The 23,633-nt window shown below is 46.5% G+C and overlaps 1 protein-coding gene across 10 annotated transcripts in view; it reads left to right on the plus strand.

Annotated features, from left to right (window-relative positions):
• JADE1 (jade family PHD finger 1) overlaps positions 1–22,662 on the plus strand; it is a 506,990-nt gene extending 484,328 nt beyond the window's left edge. For 9 of the 10 annotated variants that reach the window (XM_057310064.1, XM_048212307.2, XM_048212310.2 and 6 more), the window contains 6 exons: positions 309–520; positions 3,183–3,350; positions 4,628–4,744; positions 8,626–9,147; positions 14,595–14,712; positions 18,853–22,662. In XM_057310064.1, the coding sequence (XP_057166047.1) occupies positions 309–520; positions 3,183–3,350; positions 4,628–4,744; positions 8,626–9,147; positions 14,595–14,712; positions 18,853–19,763 (2,048 nt within the window). In that variant the 3' untranslated portion in view covers positions 19,764–22,662. Of the gene's footprint in view, positions 1–308; positions 521–3,182; positions 3,351–4,627; positions 4,745–8,625; positions 10,932–14,594; positions 14,713–18,852 lie in introns of those variants that run through there. The other variant, XM_048212311.2, reaches the window with a different exon arrangement.
• Positions 22,663–23,633: the final 971 nt, after the last annotated feature.

Raw genomic sequence — 23,633 nt, forward strand, 5'->3', positions numbered from 1 at the left:
ACGTGTATTTAATATCCTTAAACCCTTTTGGGATTTATCTTTTGCTTTTCCACTTAACAACACTACATCTTCAGTGTCTGACCATAAGTAACAAACTGTTGCATGCAAGATTCTTTCTGCCTTTAATTTGGAGATCCTTCCTTGGATCAGTCTGAGAGGCATTCAGTAGAAAATGTTTGGGACACTCAGGAGGGATTTATTTATAAGATTATTTATACATTGTAAATATAAATATACTAATAATGTCTTACTGTAATATTTATTAATATGGTTTTATTAAAATGTTTTTTGTGGCATTTTTCCTTTAGGAATGCCTGAATTAGATGAATACACCATGGAAAGGGTCCTGGAGGAATTCGAACAGCGATGCTATGACAATATGAATCATGCTATAGAGACTGAAGAAGGCTTGGGGATTGAATATGATGAAGATGTTGTCTGTGATGTCTGCCAGTCACCTGACGGTGAGGACGGCAATGAGATGGTGTTCTGTGACAAATGCAACATCTGTGTGCACCAGGTATGTGGGCAGTAAGGCCCAGAAAGAAAGGAGCCGCCTGGTGTGAGCTCAGCTACCACCAGGGAGGCCAGAGGTCTTCCTCCGGATGGGGTCTATTTTCCTGCTGTCCTAAGTGAGTTAAAGAAGTGTGCTCTATGGGCGACATCTTTTTGTTCCTGATAGGTTCTTACAGTGTTTGCAGTATTTCCTACGACTTCTTACAACGGGAAGAATAGGACCCTCTGTGGAAATCATCTTCCCTCGGATAATGTTTTTATTCCTATCCATAGAAGTAAGGTTTACTTCAAAGGAATATATGAGCCCCTCTGTCCTGTCTCTCACTCCTGAGTTTAGATATTAACACGGGGCGGGGGGGGTGGAGGGCAATTTTTAACAGGTGGTTAGTTTGCTGTATTAGTTAGGCTGCCATAACGAAATACCACAAATGGGGTATTATTTTGTAAGTCTAAAGACTAGAAGTATGAAATCAAGGTGTGTTGGTGGGGCCATGCTCCCTCAGAAACTTATAGGGGAATCCTTCCTTGCCTCTGTCTTCTGGTGGTTTGCTAACAGTTGTTGTGTTCTTTGGTTTGCAGCTGCACAGTTCTAGTCTCTGCCTTTGTTGTCACATGGTGTCCTCGTGTGTCTGTGTTTTCACACATGGCCACCTTCTTCTAAGGACATGCATCATAATGGGTTTAGGGACCCACCGTAACTCCAGTATGACACCATCTTAACTGATTATGTCTGTAATGACCCTGTTTCCAAATAAGGCCACATTCTGAGGGATTGGGGTTAGGATAACTTCGTATCTATTTGGGACTCAGTTCAACCCATAACATTTGCTAATGTATTCGTTTTTAAACTGTGATGTTAAGGAAGAGTAAGGACTCTTAACTATTCCTGAAGTAACTATTCCTATGGAATATTCTTTGGGTGACCTCTCAGAAAGAAGAATCAAGTTTGTTCTATGAAGTTCTTGCTGATCGTAGTCCTTCAAATGTGTCTTCCTCTTGGGCTTCGCCTCTGCTTGAAGATGTCACCACCGGTGGCCTTGTGTCAGCTCGTCCTGACAAGGAGACATGAGGCCACAGTCTCCTGCTTTAGTCATGTTACAGGCCACCTTTTGGCTCTAGATTTTCAGATTATCTGGGAAGTTTCCTGGGTTAACAGAATTCTCAGGTGGTTTTGTTGTGTCAAGATCACTGTGACTACCAGTGTTGCCATTTTGTTGCTGGTGTTCCCCTCTTGGGTATTTTTTATGCCATTTTACTTATTTTTTTCTCCCTGAGAATTTTGTTTGAGAACAAGGATTCTGCTTGAAAACTGGTTGAACCCTCTGTGTTATAAATGGGTTCACTGACGTCCCCCTGTGGTTTAGTAGCAGCATTGGAACTGGGACTTGGGACCCTGACCCGTCAGCCACCCCTGTGAGCAGCCTGCTGTGCCACTTTGCCACTTTGCCCTCGCGTTTACTTCGCCTTCCTGTTGGGAGGTTCTTGAAGGCTTCTCTGGAAGGCATCCTGTATTTGTACTTAATCTTTTAATTTAGCGTAGGAAAAAAAGTTCTCTCTTCAAATGTGACTTTCTCTTTTTAGTATTTGAAACCTTAATAGCGCTATTAAAAATTTTTTTTCCAGTAAGTCTGTGTTGACAGTGGCTTACTCACGGCACCGACCTCGGGCTCCTAAGCTCCAGTCTTGGTGTTACTTAACTCTGCTCCTCTCTTCATGCTTGTGGTTTCCTTTCTGCGTCCTGGCTATTCAGATGGCAGAGTGGCTGTGTTTTTCCTGTCTGGAGGACTGGAGCCGTGTTACTGTGTCTCTCGACTTCCTGACTTCTGGTTCATTTAAGGGTACGGTTCTGAACACTTTGGTGTTTTTAGAGGTTCTGAGTGTGCTCCTGGTGCCATCCAGGTTTTGTTTCTTCACTGTTTAACAGTTGCCTTTTCTTTTTTTGAACCGTCTTAATGACTTTAGTGGTAGAATCCTTGATTTCAGCAGTTTTGTGTTGGCTTGTGTAATTTTGCCATCTTGTGCAAACCAGGCTTTGTTTCAAATATCGGCTGAAGAGACCAAATTCTCTCTGTCTACAAGGTCTCATTTTTCTGTGCTGTTGTGTTCACTGGGGAGAGTGGTGGGGTCTAGTGAGGGGATTCTGTTTCGCTGTGGGATTGCAGACTCTCCTTAGTTCACGTTATTTCAGAGGCCATCTCATTAAACAGCTTTCAGAGACCCAACTGCTTGGAGCGGTTTCCCTCACTTTGTGTCCCACCCACGTTAGTAAATCAGAGAAGGAAAAGGTTCCCCCACTTAGCCTCGTGGAGGGTTTTGAGAATTTACTGCCCAATATTTAGAAACTTAGCGTAGATAGGTGCCTGTTAGCAGTATAGCAAAGCAGATTTTCTGTAAACCTTTTTGTCCTCCGGGAGTTTCAGGGCCACTTTCTAGTAGATCAGTATGTGTTTATCCCCGAAGATCTCAGATACCTGCCGGCTGCTCCTGTGAGGCTGCCTGGCCTTTTGGCTGAAGGGAGAGGGTCTCCAGCTATGCGGACGTGGCAGTACCTCTGTTCTGTCCTGTTAAAATCTTTCTAGGTGCTTTTTAAATGGATAGATACATGGGGAAAAATAAATGTTTCTTCTTTCTCTGTTTTCTTTGGGGGATGTGCTGTGGCTTCACAGGCCTGTTATGGAATCCTCAAGGTCCCAGAGGGCAGTTGGCTATGCCGGACGTGTGCCCTGGGGGTTCAGCCAAAGTGTTTGCTGTGTCCCAAGAAAGGCGGAGCAATGAAGCCTACCCGCAGTGGCACCAAATGGGTCCATGTCAGCTGTGCTCTGTGGATCCCTGAGGTAGGTGTGGTTCTTAATGGTAGCTTAGCTCAGGAGGTACTGCGGGCTTTTAGCTGGGGGTGGGGGTAGGGGTGGGGGTGGGGAGCCGCTCATAAATACAGGGTATTGTAGCCGATGAGTAAAAAGACACCTTTTAATTGCTGTCTTCCCCCCCCTCTTAAACTGAATCTGAGGCGTACTGTCATCTTGACGTGGTATATAAATTTGTGGGAATGTTAAGTGGAAGCAGCAGTGAGTTGGACTCTCAGGACTGTGGCCCAGCTAACCCTCCCACTGCTGACACGCGCTCCCAGGAGTGGCCTGCGGCACTCACAGCTGTGGCCTCCCTCTGGCCTGGGTGCTGCTCTGGCCTTCCCCAGGGATCAGCCCTAAGTCCCTTGGCCTGGTGAGCCAGCCATGCAGCACTAGGATGGTTAAAGAGCCACTGCTTTAGGTCACATTTTTGTGATTTTTATTAAAATTCTAACTTAGCCTCAACCTTTTTAATTTCAGGTCTGGTCTAATTTATTTCAAGTCCCAGACCTTGACTAATTTAATTTGCATGGCTCACTGTGAGACTATCATTTGTGATTCAAATTTCAGCATTTTTTTGGGTGTGTGATTTTGGTACATTTTTCCTCCTGAGGAAAATTATCTGGAAATGATTTGGATTGGAGACTTGGTAGCACCGAATCTCATGGTTTGGTATTAACGGGGATGCAGTTCAGTGATCCAGGCTGAATGCAGACAGGATACCTTATTTATCTTGGTAATTTTCCACTTTGAATGTAGTAATGTTTTCTGACTGAAGAGAAGCGTTTTCTTCACTGAGGGAGATACTAAAATTAGTATATATTTACTTCATTGTTCACAAACTATTTAAATATATTTAAGAAGGCTTTTCAGTCTTGACCACTTCATTGCGGGTCGGAGGTCTAATAGATTACATTGTCCTGATACAGACCGATCTTTGCTGTCAGACACTCAGGTGAGAAGTGACCGTTGCTGGTTTATCTGAGTGTTTTTATAAACAGGCCCCCCACCCCCACCTCCGATGCCTGGAGGGTATGGTGCCTGGGGACTGGACTCTGGGGTTTTCTACTGCTGCTGGCCCAGAAGCGGTCCCTGCACTGTCCAGATGCTTGATAGTAGGGTTTTCCTGCCCTAGGAGAGTGCGTGCATGCCCCTGGACACCGGCTGGTAGGACGTCTGTAGGAAAATGTTTCTGCTATCCATGCTCAGCTCTTGCTTGTCTGATGGCTTCTGCCATCCTGACTTGCTGTTCCTTGGGCCTCTAGGTGAGCATTGGCAGCCCCGAGAAAATGGAACCCATCACGAAGGTGTCTCACATCCCCAGCAGTCGGTGGGCGCTGGTGTGTAGCCTCTGCAATGAGAAGTTTGGGGCCTCCATACAGGTAATCCACTTAGTCATAATGGTATCATTATCCTTCTCTGTTTTGGGGCTGGAGGAGGGAGGGCTCTGTGAACTGTCAGAGGATTTGGGGATGGGTCTAGAATCAAGGTTCTCTGGCTCTTCTGCGGCTGCTGAGGAATGATTTGAGCCCAGTGCAAACGCCTTTAGCGGGTGGATTGTATCCGGCGTAAGCCGAAGCCCAGCTGTGACAGTCACAGAGCACCTCCACCTGAGCTATACGGCAGCTCCAGTTTGTCTCTGGTGTCTGCCTTTCCGCCCCAAGCCCGGCACTGTGGCTCTTTCCACAGGCAGACACCCTCCGGGAAGAACCGGTCTTGGCACTAGAGCGTTGGCCACCCTCCCACCTGCACTACAGGGCCGGTGGCGGAGCCGCCTCTGTGGCTGCCTCCCGACACTGCTGGTTTCGGTGCGCTCGCAGGGTGTGTGAGACCTTAGCTGTGCGCTGCTGGAAATCAGCTCGGTGTGCTGATACTTTTGTGTTTGGGAGAATAGAGTCCTTGGAGTACCAGCTGGGTAGAGGGACACCCGCGAGGTGCTGCACCAAGTGTTGTTATCTGAATCCAGGTTGGATATCTGATTCGTCATGGCCCCGCAGGTGTGGGACGGATGGGAGGGAGCTGCTGTGTAAAAACTCTGCGTTTTCTGTGTTCATACACACACTGATACGGAAAATCATTAGGTAGATAGAATTCTGGAGGGAATGTAAATGACCTGCTGGTTTTTCAGGTTTTCTTTTCTTTTCTTTTTTTTTTTTTTAAGATTTTATTTATTTATTTGCCAGAGAGAGAGCCAGCGAGAGAGGGAACACAAGTGGGGGAGTGGGAGAGGAAGAAGCAGGCTCCCAGCAGAGGGGCCCGATGCGGGGCTCGATCCCTGGACTCTGGGATCACCCCTGAGCTGGAGCCGAAGGCAGATGTTTAATGACTGAGCCACCCAGGCGCCCTGGTTTTTCAGGTTTTCTAAAACTCTGCTCCGGAGGTTAATTTCTGGGCCTCACCTTACTTGCATATAGAGTCATGACTTAATATGACCGGGATGCTGTTTCATTCACCAAGGTCTTCAAGATGCTGTTTGTGGTGGACATTGGCCATAAAGGTCGAGTCCAGCTCTTTCTCTGGGGGTCCCAGCTCAGGGCCACAGGCTGGTCCTTGGCCTCCACAACACATTCTAAGAGCAGAGGCACTGTTTTGGAGTGGCTTCTCTTGATGCAGAAAACACAGCAGATCAGCACAGATACGAACTGCCAGGCTTAGGTTTTAAGGAAATGACCTCATTGGGCAAAATCATTTTGTATTTTGGCTAATAAATGCTTCTTTCAGTAAAGTTATCCACTGACCGGAGGTTTTTAAGTTTTTTCATTTTTTAAGCCTGGTATTTCTACTTTCTTCATTATCACCTCCACTGGAGTTCGAGAATCCAAAATGTAACATTCAGAGGGTGAGGCATGAGATAGCTGGTGGGATTTGGCTGTGGACATTGAAAATAGTGCAGGGTTTTGCATCTGAATAGAATCAGTTTAAAACTAAAACATGGCAGAACCCTCTGGCCTTGGGAAAGAATGGAAGAGAAAATTTTTTAAAAGCCTCAGAATTGAAAACAAGCATTAGAGCCCTGCGAGTGCGTTTCTTCGTAGACCTACCCATGTGAGCACTTGCAGGACACAAGCTGAGGGGGACTGAGGGAAATGGAAGCTATTTCTTCCATGTTACCTGATGTTCTCTGGATAGAATGTATGCCCTTTTTCCGAGTACACCAGTCCTGGTCCCGAACTGATGTTTGTGAGAGGTGGGCGAATGGGATCTTTTGTTTTTCTTTTGAAGAGAGAAGGGTAAAATGACTTTTTTTGTTGCCATGGACCTCTTTTTCCCAGAACATTAATCTGAAGGACTCTAAGAGGCCAGCTGAGGTTGATGATTTTTCATATCTTCACAGAATAGATTGATTTTATTAAAGAATTCCTCTCTGAAATGTCTGCAGCTGTGAAGGCTCTGGTTTATGTTTCTGTAACATCTGTTTGCTGAGTCAACCTGAATAGGAAAACCCAGAGGAAGGCCGTTTGGCGCTTTTACAAAGTCCTGTATAAATACTCTGCTGCAGCTCATTCCTCTTTAACGTTGGAGCGTTTGGGCTAGGTGTAGTTTAAGCCAAACCCAGATAGCGTCTCAGTCATCTGTTCCTACTTTTACTTCCCACTCGGCCAGGTGCTAAAAGGGAGGAGCACTTTGTCTTTTAATGATAGTGGCCAGGTTGTGTGTGTGTGTGTGTGTGTGTGTTCTGCCTGCCACTAAAGCTGATTTCACACATTTGGAATTGAGGTTATTTATAGGTAAAATTACAGATTTATGTGAGTTCGTATGCCTTAAGTGTTTGTAATGGGATTGGTGCAGGGAGCTGGATTTTCTGTACTTCTGGGTATAAGAGACTTTATAAAAATGGAAGAAATCACGGCTGGCAGTGAGTCACCTCTTCAGTACTGAAATGATTAGGGGAAAAAGCCCCAACTCCAGCCTCTGCCATTTGTGGTTATGGGATTCAGGGTCTGTTGAGTAAGTTTAATTAAGCTTTCAGCTGGCCTGGGGCCACCGGGTTCTGCTCCTCTCTGCAGTCCTGGTGTGCCTGGGGATCACTTGCCTCGCACAAATACAGTGTTGCTTTTAAGGGACTGGCTTCAGTCACCGCAAGGAATCTCCTTCCAGGGATTTGCCCAGCAAGATCAGATGGGGAGAAGTTAATGGCTTTTCTCCTGCTAGCCTTCTGGCTTGCCACCTACATCAGGGCTCTAGATGTCGCCCCGATCAGGCAGTGAGAGGGAAGGTGTTCAGTGAGGCGGAAGGCACAGCCAGGTGGTGCCTGGTCTCTGGGTTGACGTCCCTGTGACCCACAGGAAGCGGGTCCTTCACAGTTGGGCTTCCACTCTGCAGTCAGTCCCGAGTGACGCTGGGCCTCCGCTGGCCCCCGAAGCTTCTGTGTCTGGTGGAGCTGCTTCACTGGTGAGGAGACCTTTTCCCATCCCTCTTCCTGTGCTGGATTCTCCTTTTTCCTGTTCTTCCCTACTCTTCCAGGAGTTTTTTATTCACTCTCCTCAGACTTGAGCAGCCCTTGGCTGCTTGGAAATGTACAATTTATTTTCCCACTCGTGTTGGGCTCTTCCTGGCTGGAAGTAAGCGTGAGGATTCACGTTCCTTGAAAAACTCTGACTTGTAGTTATTCTTCCTGAAGAGATTCTTTTTCAAACTTTTTATATAAGCACTTTTATTTTATTTATTTATTTTTTAAAAGATTTTATGTATTTGTCAGAGAGAGAGAGTGAGCGTGCACAAGCAGGGGGAGCAGCAGGCAGAAGCAGGTTCCCCACTGAGCAGGGAGCCCAACAGGGGGCTTGATCCCAGGACCCTGGGATCATGACCTGGGCCGAAGGCGGATGCTTAACCGACTGAACCACCCAGGTGCCCCTATGTAAGCACTTTTAAAAGAGTTCAAATCTAGGAAAACCAATTAATTCCTCAAGAGTTTACTCTGCATATTGAGCACTTGTTCTTTCTGGGATAATCTGTGCGCCAGACCACCTTTGTCTGCATGTGCCATTTGTGTAATTGTGTCTGTTTTAGGAGGCATTTCGGATGCAGTTACTTTCTAAGAGAGTGATGGTTTGGTTTATGAAACCTTTCATCGGAAGAGTTCCCTTAAATCCCAAGCCTTACCTCCTTTCAGACTAGATGCAGCAGGGTTCACCCAGGTAGAGCGCCCTCTCCTGGTACGTGCGTGAAGTGCCACTCTTCCTGCGCCTGTATGTGAAGAGGGCCTTCAGCGACACTGTCGCTTCATAGCTGTCTTTTCTCTCATTCTCTGTGTTCTTTCCAGTGCTCTGTAAAGAATTGCCGCACGGCCTTCCATGTGACCTGTGCTTTCGACCGGGGCCTGGAGATGAAGACCATCTTGGCGGAGAACGATGAAGTCAAGTTCAAGTCGTACTGCCCGAAGCACAGCTCACATAGAAAACCCGAGGAGAGCCTCGGTGAGGGGGCCACGCAGGAGAATGGGGCTTCTGAGTGTTCCCCTCGGAATCCGCTGGAGCCTTTTGCCAGCCTTGAGCAGAATCAAGAGGAGGCCCACCGGGTGAGTGTCCGCAAGCAGAAGCTGCAACAGCTGGAAGATGAGTTCTACACCTTCGTCAACCTGCTGGATGTTGCCAGGGCCCTGCGGCTGCCCGAGGAAGTTGTGGATTTCCTGTACCAGTACTGGAAGTTGAAGAGGAAGGTCAACTTCAACAAGCCCTTGATCACTCCAAAGAAAGACGAAGAGGACAATCTAGCGAAGCGGGAGCAGGATGTCTTGTTTAGGAGGCTGCAGCTGTTCACTCATCTGCGGCAGGACCTGGAGAGGGTAATGATTGACACTGACACCTTGTAGTGACTTAGAAAAGAAGATTGCAAAGAGGCGGCTGCTTGCCCAGAGCAAGGAATGGTAGCCAGTTCCTTTACTCCCAGACCCTTGTACACACTGCAGCATGAGGTTGTGTCGGTTAAATATATTTACAGGCTGGTAAACTCACTGTACATATATGTAAGACTGCCACAGAGTGGGGAGTTTCTCTGTGATTTATTTTTAAAACACTTTCCCACTAATCCTTGTTCTTCTGTAAGATCAAATGGGGTGTGTCCCCCTCCCCCCTTCATTCCAGTACTAGAGGGAACTGAGCCCCAGGAAAATGACCAAGGGGTTGGCTCAGAATTGTTTGCAGACGGAGTTAGAAAGACCAGGTGGATTTGATTCATGGTGGGGGCAGGTAGAAGTGGGAAGATCTCTTGTTCAAACGTGGGGAAACACGGCGTGCTGGTGACGGGCTCATCAAGGAGAGCTAAGCACTGCCTCTCTGGCCCACCTTCATTTCTTGGCTAATTCACAGGGACATTCCGGTACCGTCCCGGAGCAGAGCAGGCAGTGGGTGCCGATGTGTGTGCGTGAACTTGCACACACACGTGTATTTGTTCCCAGGAAGGTCTCCCGGGCAGTGAGGTGCTAAGTCATCACTGAGGCAGTGTATATATCCTGTGCGTGTGTGCTCGTGTGCCCCTGTGCCGTGTGCGGTGGTGTGGCGTGTCTGTGCGGGGCCAGGTGGGCTAGCTGGCGCATAGGGCCGCCTGACCTGAGGAACCCCGAGTAGTGCTCAGTACGCCACTTGATCACGCTACTGGATTGTGAATGTAGTGGCTGTTGGCTGCCTGGAGCCTCGGCTGATGGCACTTCCTTCAACTCCTGGCTGCTTTGTGCCTCCCCAACTCTCCACTACCTTTGGAGCCCCAGCCTGGACCTCCCTTCCTGCGACAGGCATAATTAGGAGTGGGCTGTCTTCCCCCCCAGGGCCTCCTGTTCCCTGTAGGTAGTTTCTGACTGAGGTTGCTAATTGGGGATGCGTCTTAGAGCGCCTTTTGCGCCACCTCCCCTGACTGGCAGCTATGATTAAATTCATTAGTGCACAGGAGCTGGGACCCAAGCGCTCTGGCCTGAAGCATCCTGCACTGAAAGGCACCCAAGTGGCCTGAAACAGTTAACGCATCGCCCCCAAGCACCTCACTTATTAGCAGGGAGTGATTCACCTGCCTGGGAGAGGATCTGACACATAGATGATTTGAAATGAGAGCGTAGGCAAAGAATAGGGATAAATCGGAGGAGTATTAAGCAGGAAGATCCAGATCTCACAGAGACCTGCATGGCCCTGCTAAAGATGGCATAGGAGCGGAAGTATTAAGTGTTCATTAGAGATCCTTTTAGTGTGAGACCGGGTGCCTGAGGGCCAGCTTGCTGTGACACCCCCTCCTTGACCGGGTTCAGATTCCAGCTTCAGGCGGAGGCCCAGCAGCAGAGGCAGGCGCGAGCGGGGCGGGGGTTAGTGAGGCTCTTGTGCTGCCGTGCCCCCCCTGGTGGTGAGTGTAAAGAAGACCTCGCCTCCACCACATGTATGTGTGGCATTTTTGTTAAGAGAGGAGAAAGGGATTGGGAGGATAAACTGGAATCCTGGTGAGAAGCCGTTACCCCAGCCTGACGACCGCTGTACTCGGGGTGCATGAGCTGTGCAGTCAGATAGTCCTCAGGAGGGAGGACGACAAGTCTAAATGTTTGGACTGTGTTTGTGTCACCATCACCACAGAATAAAAGTGTAGAAAATGCTTGTGGTGTACTAACTCTTTTCTGTACTTCAGTTACTCAGATTAACACGCACTTATAATGAAATTCTAAACATTTTTTGGCGTCATCACTGTTGGTTTTAAGTAGAATGATACCAATGATGTACGAGAAACAGGGAATAAATCAGGATTTGTGTGTGTGTGTGGTGTTACTTACATTTACTTTATTAAAAGAGAGTTTTAGGGGAATTTAGTGTCAGTTTAAAATGGGCTTATTATAATGAAAAATGAGTCTTCCAGAATTTGCCATGATGCCCATGATGGTGGAGGCTTTAAAAAAAATGGAAATCTTTGCTGTGCCCCTGACAGCTGCACAGCGCTTTGTAATTATAGACAATAAGTATATCAGGCCGAAGGTTCATCAGGGCAGGGGTGACCGGAACAAATCACAAATTACTTTGTTTTTCAATTAAGTTAGAGTTCTGCTAATTCACACAGTAGTAGTTCATAGCAGGTACGCAGAAGCCGTGAATACATGGGACTATAATCAAGGCTGTGGTCAATCCCAAACTGACAAATGAGTAGCCTTCGTTAGAAATGCGAACAACTGATGAACGATAATGTTAATAGCTCTTTCTTGCAAATACACACCTCGGGGCATTCCACACTGGGTACAGTTCTGGATGGTAAAGTTAGGTGGCAGGAGTGCATTTTACGAGGGTTTGGGAACCCCCATCTTTAAGAAGACACAATTGCTGATGTGTGGTCCATGGTCAAGTTCCCGAGGCTGCCACTTCACTCTGGTGGGATTCCTTTCCCCTAGACGTTGTCTTTTAAAAGATGCAGTAAACATCAGTTCAGCAAATGAGAACTTTCTCAGTCCTGCCCCCTCTGCACTTGTGGTTAGCTCATCCAAAGGGGCCGACTCTTGGGAGACTGTCCTACTCAACACTCAGTGGAATGATCACCACTGAGAATCTGATAGAGGCTACAGTTGTCCCTGAACAAAAGGCATGTCGAGCTTTAGTGTGCGAGCAGTGTTTGGGATTCAGGAAAACCCCTTGAGACCGTTCTTGGATTCGTGAGAGCTGTGGTTTTAAGAGCATGGGCCCCAGCTAGCAGCAACATTACCTGGAAACTTAACAGAAATGCCAAGTTTTGGACCCCACCTCTGACTCAAGAAACTGGGAGCGGGGGGGGGGGCGGGGAGTGGCCAGCATTCTGTGTTTTAGGGTCCCCACATGTTTCTGTTTGAGAATCACTGCTTTTGGGGAAAGCCTGACTCTGGTTTAGCGTGGTGTGGGAGTGCACCCATGAACTGATTTTTTTGGTTAACTCCTTGCTAGCAGCTGGGATGAAGCAGGGGAGGACGATTGGTTGAGTGGCGCACAGGAAGGGCCGAGTGGGGCATGTTTTCAGGTCGAGCCTCCAGTCACAGCAGGGGCTGCTGGTGGAAGTTGTCCTGTGAGGAGTGTTTTGTGCATAAAGGAGGGAAGGTTTAGGGCGCTCACTAGTCTAAATGTGGTCAGCCAGGCCTGGGTTATTCAGGGGTTGATTTGTCCCAATGAAAATCCACCCTGGCCTTAGCTTTTGGGGGTTTCTCATCAGAGCTCATGGGGAATAGCAGTGGAATTTGCCCACGTAGCAACCAGGGTGGAAGCCTTTTCTGGGGATAGTGGTTGAAGCTATCAGAATTAAATTTAATAGGCAAAGTTCAGGTGCCCTGGTTTCCCTGTTTTCTGTTTTCGTGGATACTTTCAAGTCAGAGAGATGGGAGTATCTTGGCTGTACATCTGACTTGAATACAGTCCCCTCATCTGCTCTTAGGATGTCAGAATTTGTTTCTGTTTCCTCTTTCCAGAAGTCAGATTCCTTGATGTAAAAACCGTTGGCCCAAAGTTTTTACTCTGTGATACAGGTCTAGGCCTTCCCTCTTCCCCTTTCTGAGCTTCCACGCTTAATCCCCCCACCCCACCCCGGTGGGACAATACTTACCAAAGACAATAGCCTGTGAGCCACTTCCATCCCCAGATTGGTCAGGATTTTTATAAAGGACATCCACTTCCTGGCCTGGGGCTCGGAGGCTGTCACAACAGGCTCTAGCCAGAGTGAATTACACCAAAATAGTATTTACTCTGAGACAAGGAGAGTGATTTTCTTCTCAATTCTTTTAATTCTAAGATTACACACGTGTGCGCGCACACACACGTCTGTACATCGAGAAGAGCTGTTCGGAAGGTCCTAAGTAGTCCGTGAGTTGGGAAGGTCGGCAGAAGCCCTACTCGGAGCTCCCGCCTTAGGCCGGGAAACTCCAGCATGATGCCGACGTGCAAGCCAGCCAGCCTGTTCCTCCTCATGCCTCCTGTCCTCTTGCAAACAAGGCAGCCCCGGACACAACTCGGGGAAGAAGGACGGCCAGAACGGTTAGGGTCCAGAAAGCACTGGAAACCTTAGGGGAGGGGCCTGCACGGAAGCCAAAGGGCAGAGTCCCGTGTGTGTGTGGCTTGTTGCCATCTGTCCTGATGGAGAAGGTCGGTGACCCTTCTACTTGATCAGTCAGGGTGGCAGGGAAAGGGGCTGCCCACGCCTCAGGAAGACGGGGGTTCTAGGGGAGAGTCGTCAGGCCTGGGACGGAGGCCCTGTACTCCCGCCGCTGAGCTGCTCGGGGCGTCTGGTCTTCATCTTCCCGAAGAGGTGTAATTGTAGCTCCAGTGTGTTGCATTTGACATTTGTGTTTTCAGGCGCGTGCAATCTAGTCAGGTTTCCCAGTAGGTTTGAGGACTGAGAATTTAAGGGCATTTATTGACTATTTTGTTTTTGTACTGACTGATCACAGGTGGCTTCAAAAATGGGGAACAGATTTAGGCGTCAATTAGTATTGGTTAGTGGGCGGATACGCGTGATCCCCAGTGGCTGCAGGCAGACGCAAAGTGGAGCTCTTAGCACTTGGGTCTTTTTAGTTACTTAACAAATGAATGTGGAAGAGGGCAGTGGCAGTTGGTCGAGTGATGATACAGGGGGTTGGGACTTGAAATGTTGACAGCATGTCAATGGCAGAGCGAGGAGGACTTTTCCTGGCTTTACATTCTAGAGGAACACATGAGCTAACCTGTGAGCTCCAGACATTTCAGATACTGTCCAGTTGACAAAGAAGTTTACTTGAATTCTTGGTGCCCATCTCGTCTTCTAATGGGCTCGGTGCAGGGATAATTTTTGGCGGGGTCGGGGGGAGGGGTGCTCCTCTGATGGCCCTTGACCCTGTGCTTCCCTAATTCCATCCTCAGGAGATGCTTGATAAAGTGGCTTCTGAACTGCTCTAAAGCCTTCGATCATAGAATTCATGGGGAGAGACTGCTGAGGGGTGGTGAGCAGAGTCCTGTGGCAAGCGGTGGCACGTCTGGACTTGGACCCCAGTGGTCTTCTCTGCTGGATGAGCCTCAGGCCGGGTGTGGTAGAGAGGGCAGGGCTTTTGTTTGAGGTCCCCTGCCATCTCTCTTCCGTGTGGCTGCTGCCTACATGGAAGGGTGTATATGGAATCCTAGTTAGCAGCCCAAGAGTAGTTTAGGGATTGGATAAAATGTTGAAGTGCCTCGATTTCAGATGTCACTCACGGCCCTAATAGGATACGTTTCCCAGGTAAAGAAAAAACACCAAAGTACATTATGATGTGTTGCTTACTTAGCGTCTTTATTCTCTACGTTCTAGGTTCGGAACCTCACTTACATGGTGACCCGCAGGGAAAAGATTAAGCGGTCTGTGTGCAAAGTCCAGGAACAGATATTCAATCTTTACACTAAGCTCTTGGAGCAAGAAAGAGTTTCAGGTATGCATTAAGCTCTTGTAGGTCAAACAATAGTGCAGGGGTTTGTAAGCCTTCGCGTTCTGGGAAGGAAAAAAAAATAGTTTCTTTAATTTTCTTTTATGTGTGCTATAGGAGAATCTGAGAAGCACAGACTTTCCTATTCAAAGAAAATCTTTGGGCATCTGAAGCATCACGGTATAGGGAAAAGGGCTTTGAATTTGACCTCAGATAGGGGTCGAATCCTGAATCCACTACTTCTAGGCCAAACACATGCAAGCCCAAGTTTTTGGAGGCTCCCCCATTTCCTCCTGAGTAACAAGAGGATGGTATCTCAGGCTTCCTACTGGGAGCTCTTGTAAGACTGGAATGAAACAGCAACTTCTATAGTGTGTTGCAAAGTACTTGATAAATGTGAAGTGTCATGGGGACAACTATGAAGACTTACACATTATCTAGTCTTTGGATCTACCTGTAACATATGGTAAAGAAGATGTGTTAAGACCGTGTACTTAGGGCACACATCCATGTTGAGATAACATTCACAGTGGACCTTTTGGTGTAGGTGGAAGTTTGGATATTTTTGAGATTCAGCCCCAAGTGTTTATTTAGTGCCTTCTCTTATTTACATTGCTTTGGGCTAGGCAGAGTGAAAAAGGAAACGAAGATACATACTTCTTCTGTTCTGGAGAGCACATCCGTTACTTGGAGGTTGGAGGTGGGCTGCACAGTAGGGCAAGTCCTTGAACCTCTCTGAGACTCTCGATCTGTAAGAGGGGCTAGGTTCAGAATCGCAGCCTCTCACGGGTCTCTGAGCACTGACGTTCTGGGAGTGTGAACTCTGCGGAGCAGGTGTCGTGAGGCTCTCAGGGAAGGAGATCCACTGAGTGGATCGGCCAGGTCTTGGGTCTTCGGGAGCCAGTCTCTGCGGCCCTGCCCTGTCCCTGGGCCTGAGCGGCAGCATGGGCAGTGCCTGCCTTGTGCGGCCACAGAAGGCTGACTTTTCCTTCTTCTGTGGCTTTTTGTCTCTGTAGATGACTGACACATAGAAACAACAAAGAAGTGGTTATAATCTATTGTATTGAAACCCAAATTCTGGTTTACCTAAAACTAAGCAGATGTATGGAACTAGACGTAAATTGGTCAGCTCAACAAAGAGAAACAAGCTTAGGGAGTTTCGAATTATATTCTTGAGGTGTTACATAGTTAATACTAATGGCATTAACTTACTAATGTTATTCTAGATATTTTCTTCCTGAGAAGAGCTATTTTCCAGATGTATCATTAGCTAGAGTTTACAGTTACAAAATTTAAAGTTTTTGTAAGTAGGTTTCACAAGTGAAAGCAGTTTGATTCCGATTGCTTCAAGTGAACTTTCATTCTTAGTCCTACTTGAATGCAAATAAACGGGACCTGTTATTCCTCGCCTTTGCGGCCTCCTGTAAGCAGCGCGCAGGGAGGGCCCTCAGCTGCAGATTGCCCAGCCTCCGGCCAGCAGAGGCCGAGCGGCCAGCGCTGCCCTTGAGTGGGATCGTTAATGCAGGCTGTCCCCACCGAGTTGTGCCATTGGAGGGCTTTCTGTGACTCTTAAGTTGTTATGTAATGAGTGATTACCTATAAAAATAAGCTGTAAAGACCATTTTCATCTGATTTCACTTAAGAGTCATTTTTCATGGATATTGCAGGCAGCTTTTTTGCATTTCACGGCTGAGGTTTTTACTTGGGTAAGTGATTGAGATTCTTAACCAGGTTAGAAGTGTTTTGCGTAACACAGCTGTAATGAAATCCTACTGCTGTTCCGGCAAAGGTAAACAAACCCTCCCTCCCTTCTGAGATACGAACCATACCAAGTGTGATGGGTTGAAAGCAACATCAATCTTTCTACAGGATGCCACAGGGGATAAAATGGAAACCCTTTAGGATGCCTTTTCCCCCCCCTTTTTTCCAGTTTTAGACTTTCAGTTGTGTTCTCACTCATGTCCCAAGTGGAACTCCTGTCTTGTAAGATAGATGGTTCCAGGTGAGGAGGAGATGGCCACGACCTACGCGTGTCAGTCAGGGCCCGTGGTTTAGACGTGTGTGTGTGTAAAGCTGAGAATGGGCAGGGCCGTTCTGCTGGATGAGCGTGTCCTCAGTGGGGACAGTGCTTCTGGATCGTGAGTCCGAGGCTTTCCAGAGACATGGATCCCAGGTAGATGGAAATTGGGCTTTAGAAAATAGTGCCTCTTACCTTTGTTTTCCCACAGTAGGTGACTGAGGAAAGTAGAAGTGTGGCCTGAAGGTTGACCCTAAGGTTTGATCCTTGAGGAAGCAGGCATCTCGGGCCCAGCAGATTGTAGAACTCCCTCCCCCGTGGCGCCCACAGCACTTTTGTGTTCGGAGCTGCTCGCTCCGTTCTGTTCACATGCGGTGTCCGCGTCTGTGGAGCAGCGAGGGCTTGTCCGGGCTTCTGCCTGGCAGAGCCTTGTTTTCCTGGCGGCTTATACCTTACGGGAGACAGAACATGAAAACAGCTCTTTATAGATGCCCCGGGGGCTCTTGCAGAAAGTGGTCCTTGTGATAAACTCCAGTGTGTTATTGAAGTCACTGTTTTTCACACTGAGAGTTATGATTCCTTAGTTGGTGGTGAGACGAATTCCGTGGGTCACCACCAGCACCGAAGGCGAGTGACATGTCAGCGCCACATCAGATGGAGAAGGCTAATGTGATTTCGTGAAATGTGAGCTCTTACTGGGTTACATTGTGAAATCTAGTTATTGCGATGTGCAACAAAAATGTTTGCAAAACACCATTTTAACTTACCCTCCTCACGTTGGATGACAATTCAGTTTAATTCCACAAATAGGCTTTGTATATAATAGTGAAGATTTTAAAAGGCATTTGCTGGGGCGCCTGGGTAGCGCAGTCGTTAAGCGTCTGCCTTCGGCTCAGGGCGTGATCCCGGCGTTCCGGGATCGAGTCCCACATCAGGCTCCTCCGCTATGAGCCTGCTTCTTCCTCTCCCACTCCCCCTGCTGTGTTCCCTCTCTCGCTGGCTGTCTCTCTGTCACATAAATAAATAAAATCTTAAAAAAAAAAAAAAAAGGCATTTGCTATGTGTCAAGAATGATTTTAGGGGCGCCTGGGTGGCTCAGCTGTTAAAGCCTGTGCCTTCGGCTCAGGTCATGTTCCCAGGGTCCTGGGATAGAGCCCCGCATCAGGCTCCCTGTTCGGCGGGAAGCCTGCTTCTCCCACTCTCCTTGTTTGTGTTCCCTCTCTCACTGTCAAATAAATAAAAATCTTTAAAAAAACCGATTTTTTTAAAAGATTTTGTTTATTTATTTGACAGAGAGACAGCCAGCGAGAGAGGGAACACAGGCAGGGGGAGTGGGAGAGGAAGAAGCAGGCTCCCAGCGGAGGAGCCTGACGTGGGGCTCGATCCCTGAGCCGAAGGCAGACGCTTAACGACTGAGCCACCCAGGCGCCCCTAAAAAAATGATTTTAAACACCTTCCTTTCTCATTTCATGCACTTCAGTTATTTATCCTCATCATAGCCCCGTGAGGGTATATTTACTTTGGAGAAGGAAACTCTAAAGATTTTCATTTATTTATTTGAGAGAGTGAGTGCAAGAGAGCACGCAGGAGGGAGGGGCAGAGGCAGAGAGAATCTCAAGCGGACTCCAAGCCTGATGGACTCCAAGCCTGACGCAGGGCTCGATCCCACCACCCAGAGGTCATGACCTGAGCCGAAAATCAAGAGAAGGAAACTTTAAAGCCCCAGTTGCTGCCCTTGTGGTGCTCTCAGTCTTGTCGGGGAGGCAGGTGCCAGCCAGGTGCAGGGGTAGAGGCAGTGCCTGACCAGGTGGATTCTGCATGGATTCCTCTTTGAAAGTCAGATCGCTTAATTGTGTTTGAAGGAAAATGTTTTTCTTGGAAAGATGTTTCATGAAAACTTTTGTGAGCTTCAGCTATTTTAGAAACTACAGCAGATTAAATTGAGTCTGCAGGTTGAATGCAGATTCTCAAGGCAGGTAATATTTCTGTATAAATTTTTATAAACTGGGAGGTTGCATGTTGTACAGTTCGGTGGGGAGTTTGCATTAATAGGGCCATGCTAAAGATCTAGAATTTTATTTTTTTGGATCTTCTGTAATTTTGCTTTCTTTGTGGTTATATGTTCATAGGTGTGCCTTCTTCTTCCTCCTCCTCCTCCTCACTGGAAAACATGCTTTTGTTTAACAGCCCTTCTGTGGGCCCTGATGCTCCCAAGATAGAGGACTTGAAGTGGCATTCTGCGTTCTTCAGGAAGCAAATGGGTACTTCCTTGGTTCATTCGCTGAAAAAGCCCCATAAGCGAGATCCACTGCAGAACAGCACTGGGAGCGGAAGCAAAACCCTGCTGAAGCAGCCGGACCTGTGTGCGAGAAGGGAGGGGATGGTGGTCCCAGAGAGCTTTTTGAGTTTTGAAAAGACCTTTGCAGAAGCACGTCTCATATCAGCACAACAGAAAAATGGGGTGGTGACGCCAGACCATGGGGACAGAAGAGACCATCGTTTTCATTGTGATCTCAGTAAGGGAGACTTAAAGGACAGACCTTGTAAACAGAGTCACAAGCCTCTCAGGTCCACAGACGTGTCCCAGAGGCACCTGGACAACACCAGAGCTGCCGCCTCCCCGGGAGTGGGGCAGTCAGCACCTGGCACGAGGAAGGAGATGGTGCCCAAGTGCAACGGCTCCCTCATCAAAGTAAACTATAACCAGACTGCAGTCAAAGTGCCTACAACGCCTGCCAGCCCAGTGAAAAACTGGGGAGGATTCCGGATTCCAAAGAAGGGGGAACGGCAGCAGCAGGGAGAGGCCCACGAGGGGGCCTGCCACCAGCACTCAGACTACCCCTATCTGGGCTTAGGCCGAGTTCCAGCCAAGGAGAGGGCAAAAAACAAATTAAAATCTGACAATGAGAATGACGGGTATGTCCCTGACGTAGAGATGAGTGACTCAGAGAGTGAGGCAGCGGAAAAGAAATGCATACACGCCAGCAGCACCATCAGCCGGAGGACAGACATCATCAGGAGAAGCATTCTGGCCTCTTGATGAAGCTGCGATGGTGTGGGAGCGCTGCGGGCTTGTCGGGGAGTTGCTGCACCGGAGCTCTGACGCGGGGACGGCGGAGCCCCGTCACTCCTGAGCTACACAAACACATTGACTTGCAAGTCAGAGTGAATTTTTTTTTCAGAGTCATTTATAAATCATTGTTGTGAGAAGTGTGTTATCTGCAACTTGTTGAGGAAACACAAGAGTAGACAGATCGTAACCGTCAGACACTAAGACTAGAGGCTGAATTAAACACTACAATAAGAATGAATGAAATAAGTCTTTAAAGAGGGCAAGGCTTACGGAAGCCTCCCGAGTTTGTATTGCCCTCTGTATTCTTCCCAAAGCACAAACTCTTGGTTACCTGAATATGCGGAATCAGATGCAGTTCTTGAGAAACCCTCACGTACCATTTAATAGCCCATGAACTTACTTTCTAGGACTGTGGCAGATGTTGAAGTTATATTTATACTTGGCCCACAAGGCTGTTTGTGTTGCATTGTAGTTACAGGCAGCAGCTCCCGAAGCTTCAGTAACTCTAGGGAATTCATGTGTAAATTAGAACAGCAGATGGGGAAGAGAGAATTTAAACAAAAGGTCAGTACTGGAAGGGGCAGGGTGGAGCTGCTGCAGCTTGCGGATTGAGGGTAGCGAGGTCCCATGGCCTGAAGCACTTGAGTGTGTGCTGGGTATGGAACTGGTGGAGAGTGAAGCCATTATAGAAAGTTTTGTGAGAAAGGGCAGTTTTTTACCAGTCCTCTTGACCCATTTTTACCAGTCCACTTGACCTTCCTCTTCCCTAACCACTGCCTTTTGGGCCAGCTTGGGATCTCCCTGGCCTTTGGCAATACCTGGCCATCTGGCTTCCAACAATACTAATGGCTATTCAAGTTCAAGCGATGAACTTCCAGACTCTGGTGACATACTTTCCAGAGCCAACCACTAGTGCATATGTTGGGGAATCTGGGCTTCCAACATGAACGGATTCCTTAAGAAAAAGGAAAAGAAAAAAAAAAAAAAGCAAAATAGGTTATATTTTAAAAACAACAGAAAGGCAATAAGTTGCGATAACCTCTTACCATTGACCAAGGTTATACGGTAAAGAGACTGAAGTGTGATAGATTTCCTGAAGCTCCAATTCGTAACTTGGACTTTCTGATTGCAAATGGCAATAACTAGTAAGTTATCAGCAATAATGAATTTAGCATTAAATTTAAGTACAATGTTCTGTTTTTGCACTCACTGCAGTGCGTATGTATTAAGACAGTGGATAGTGTTAAGGTCCTGTTAATTTTCTTTGGAATTCAGTGTAGTTGTGAATCAAACTTAAGAGAAGGAAAGTTTAAATAGTAATGAGATTTAGAATTATGGGCACTTGGAACAAGCCCAACTTCCCCTAAATTATCCTTAGTTTGTTAATATCAGTATTCAGATTCCTGATTCATTTATACATCTGTTTCCATGTGGCAGGGACATTCTGATACTTAATGAGTGATGCTTTGAGTTCTGTAGTTACCTTTCAAGTCTTCCAGGTGATTGTCAACAGCAAAAAAGGCTTATTGAATTCCATCTTGCTATGCAAGTTTTATCGGATGATCAAATAGTAGATCTGATGCATCCCCATTGTATGTATGACATTTTCAAACCAAGTCTTAACTTTTCGAGTACATTTTAGTAGCTAATTCAGGGGAGGGGAAAGAATGACCCAGGTTTTTAGATTGACTATTTTTGAGCTATGGGGCTCATTTTGAAAGACTGCTGTCCAGATAAGCTGTTGCTACAGATATTAGGAGTTTCTTAATGAATCCAAGTTGTACATTCACTCATAGCATAATTTAAAAATCAGATTTTTTTTGCATATGAGCAAAAAACTTTTTGCTGGATACAGAAGAAGGTGGACACTTTTTACAGTTACCTTTTGACCATAGCAACAGCTCTGGGTGAGAGTAGAATATATAGAGGGGTAATGTCAAGCCATAGAAAGAAAATCTAAATTTTAGTAAGTATATGACCTCTCACCATTTTAAGAGGTACCAGATTCATTTGCACTATTTAGGAATGCTAGTTTTGTGCAAAAATAATGCCTTACCTGTTTTTTCCCCACATTTAGGTTGAAAAGCTTTCAAACGTTCCAAGTTATGCTGAACCAAAAAAAAACAAAACAACAAAAAAATAAAAACCCACACAAAAACAAAACACAAAAATAAAAAGCCCACACTTTTTATTCCTGCTTTGAAATGCAAATGGTATAGAGCACGGTTTCTCTGACAGTGTAATGATAGCTTTGTAAGTTAGTTCACGTCCTGCTGGGAACTCTGTATGAGGCGGCCATACGCAGCACCCACCCACCCCACCCACTTGCACTCTCTTAGTATGAGCCATTCGCTCTGCTTTTCGTTTCTTTTCTTTGAAGCTTTATCTTTCCTTGTGCATCCTGACCAAGAAATATCTTTGATTATGATCAATGTATTATGTCAAAATGTAGGCTAGTTAAACTTTTGTAAAGTTGCCTGGAATGTCATTTGTTAGGTTATAAACACAAAATGAAGGGTTCTATGTGTTGTGTACAAATCTTAATTATTTTGAAATGGACAAACTTGTCATTACATTTGTAACCTTGTACAGAGGATTTTTCACTATGTGCCTAGCTTGGTGTCCATTCAGCTAAAATTGGGAAAAAAAAGGTGCATGAAGAGTTAAAAAAATCAGAAATTAAACAAAGTATATGTAGAGATGACTATTTTATATTACATGGCCCAATCCTGTATTTATTTCTACCCCCTTTTTGAAAGTATTTATAAAACTAGTTGAGGACAGCTGTATTTTTTTGTTGAACTATTTAGTAGAATTTGTGCCTTTTTGTCTGTATGTGAATAAATGCTGTACATTTTGCAATACATTTTTCAGTGTCTTTTGAAATCTGATTTTGCTAAGTATTTAAAGATGTATGTGACATAGTGGTCCTGAATTGGTGTATGTATGTCGACTGTCTCATGGTTTAGGCAGGAGAACTATAGGGGACAGAAAGATCGTGGAAGAGCACAGATTCACTCGGCTGCTGCCCGGCTCACCTCTGATGGTGAGACCCTGGAAAACGATAATGGTTCAATTTTTAGTATTCTCCACCTGGAGTTCTTTCCAGAATACAATTTTTGATCTGAAAGTAAGCTGTTGTTGAGTCTAAGCAGCTTAGACTGCAGGGTCAGGGAGACCTGGGTTTAAAGGCTGAACGGCAGCTTATCAGCCATGTGACCTTTGCCAAGTCACCCACCCTGCATAAGCCTCCATTTTCCCATCTGTAAAAAAGGATTACATCCCACTGTCTTTACTGGGGTTATTGTGATATTTCAAGCAAGTTCATAAACCTCTCCTAAAGCATGCAGTAGGCATTTAGTAAATGGTAGACTGTGAGTAGGAACAAGGCCTTGATTCTCCAGCATATTGACCAGTGAGCCTTCTGAGGCAAGAAGTGTTATTCCTGAATGACAGGAAGACTTTAAGATCCTTCAAAAATAATTTTTCAAAGGGTAGTTTCATTAAATGCTGTCTTTTGATCACAGAATTCTGTAACACTAGGACAAAGAAGAGGTCTCTGCGTTCCACAAAGGAGGTAGGTCTAAGATTACAACAGTAAGCATTGGCAGAACTGGGCCTAGACCCTAGTTGTAATTTCTGATTGTGTTTTCCCAGCCTGAAGCAAATCTTTATTTAACCACCACAGGCAGAAATTAGGATGAAACTTCCTTTGTGTTGGGCACAGCAAAGCTGCTAGGGGTTTATAGTCTGCATTCTCTTGTAGATTATGAGTCACAACAGGGTGGTGTTACTGTCCCTAATTTATAATTTTTGTAGGATCTTGGCCAGTTTTTG

The sequence above is a fragment of the Ursus arctos genome, unplaced genomic scaffold (genome assembly GCF_023065955.2).
Source record: "Ursus arctos isolate Adak ecotype North America unplaced genomic scaffold, UrsArc2.0 scaffold_11, whole genome shotgun sequence".
Taxonomy (NCBI): domain Eukaryota; kingdom Metazoa; phylum Chordata; class Mammalia; order Carnivora; family Ursidae; genus Ursus; species Ursus arctos.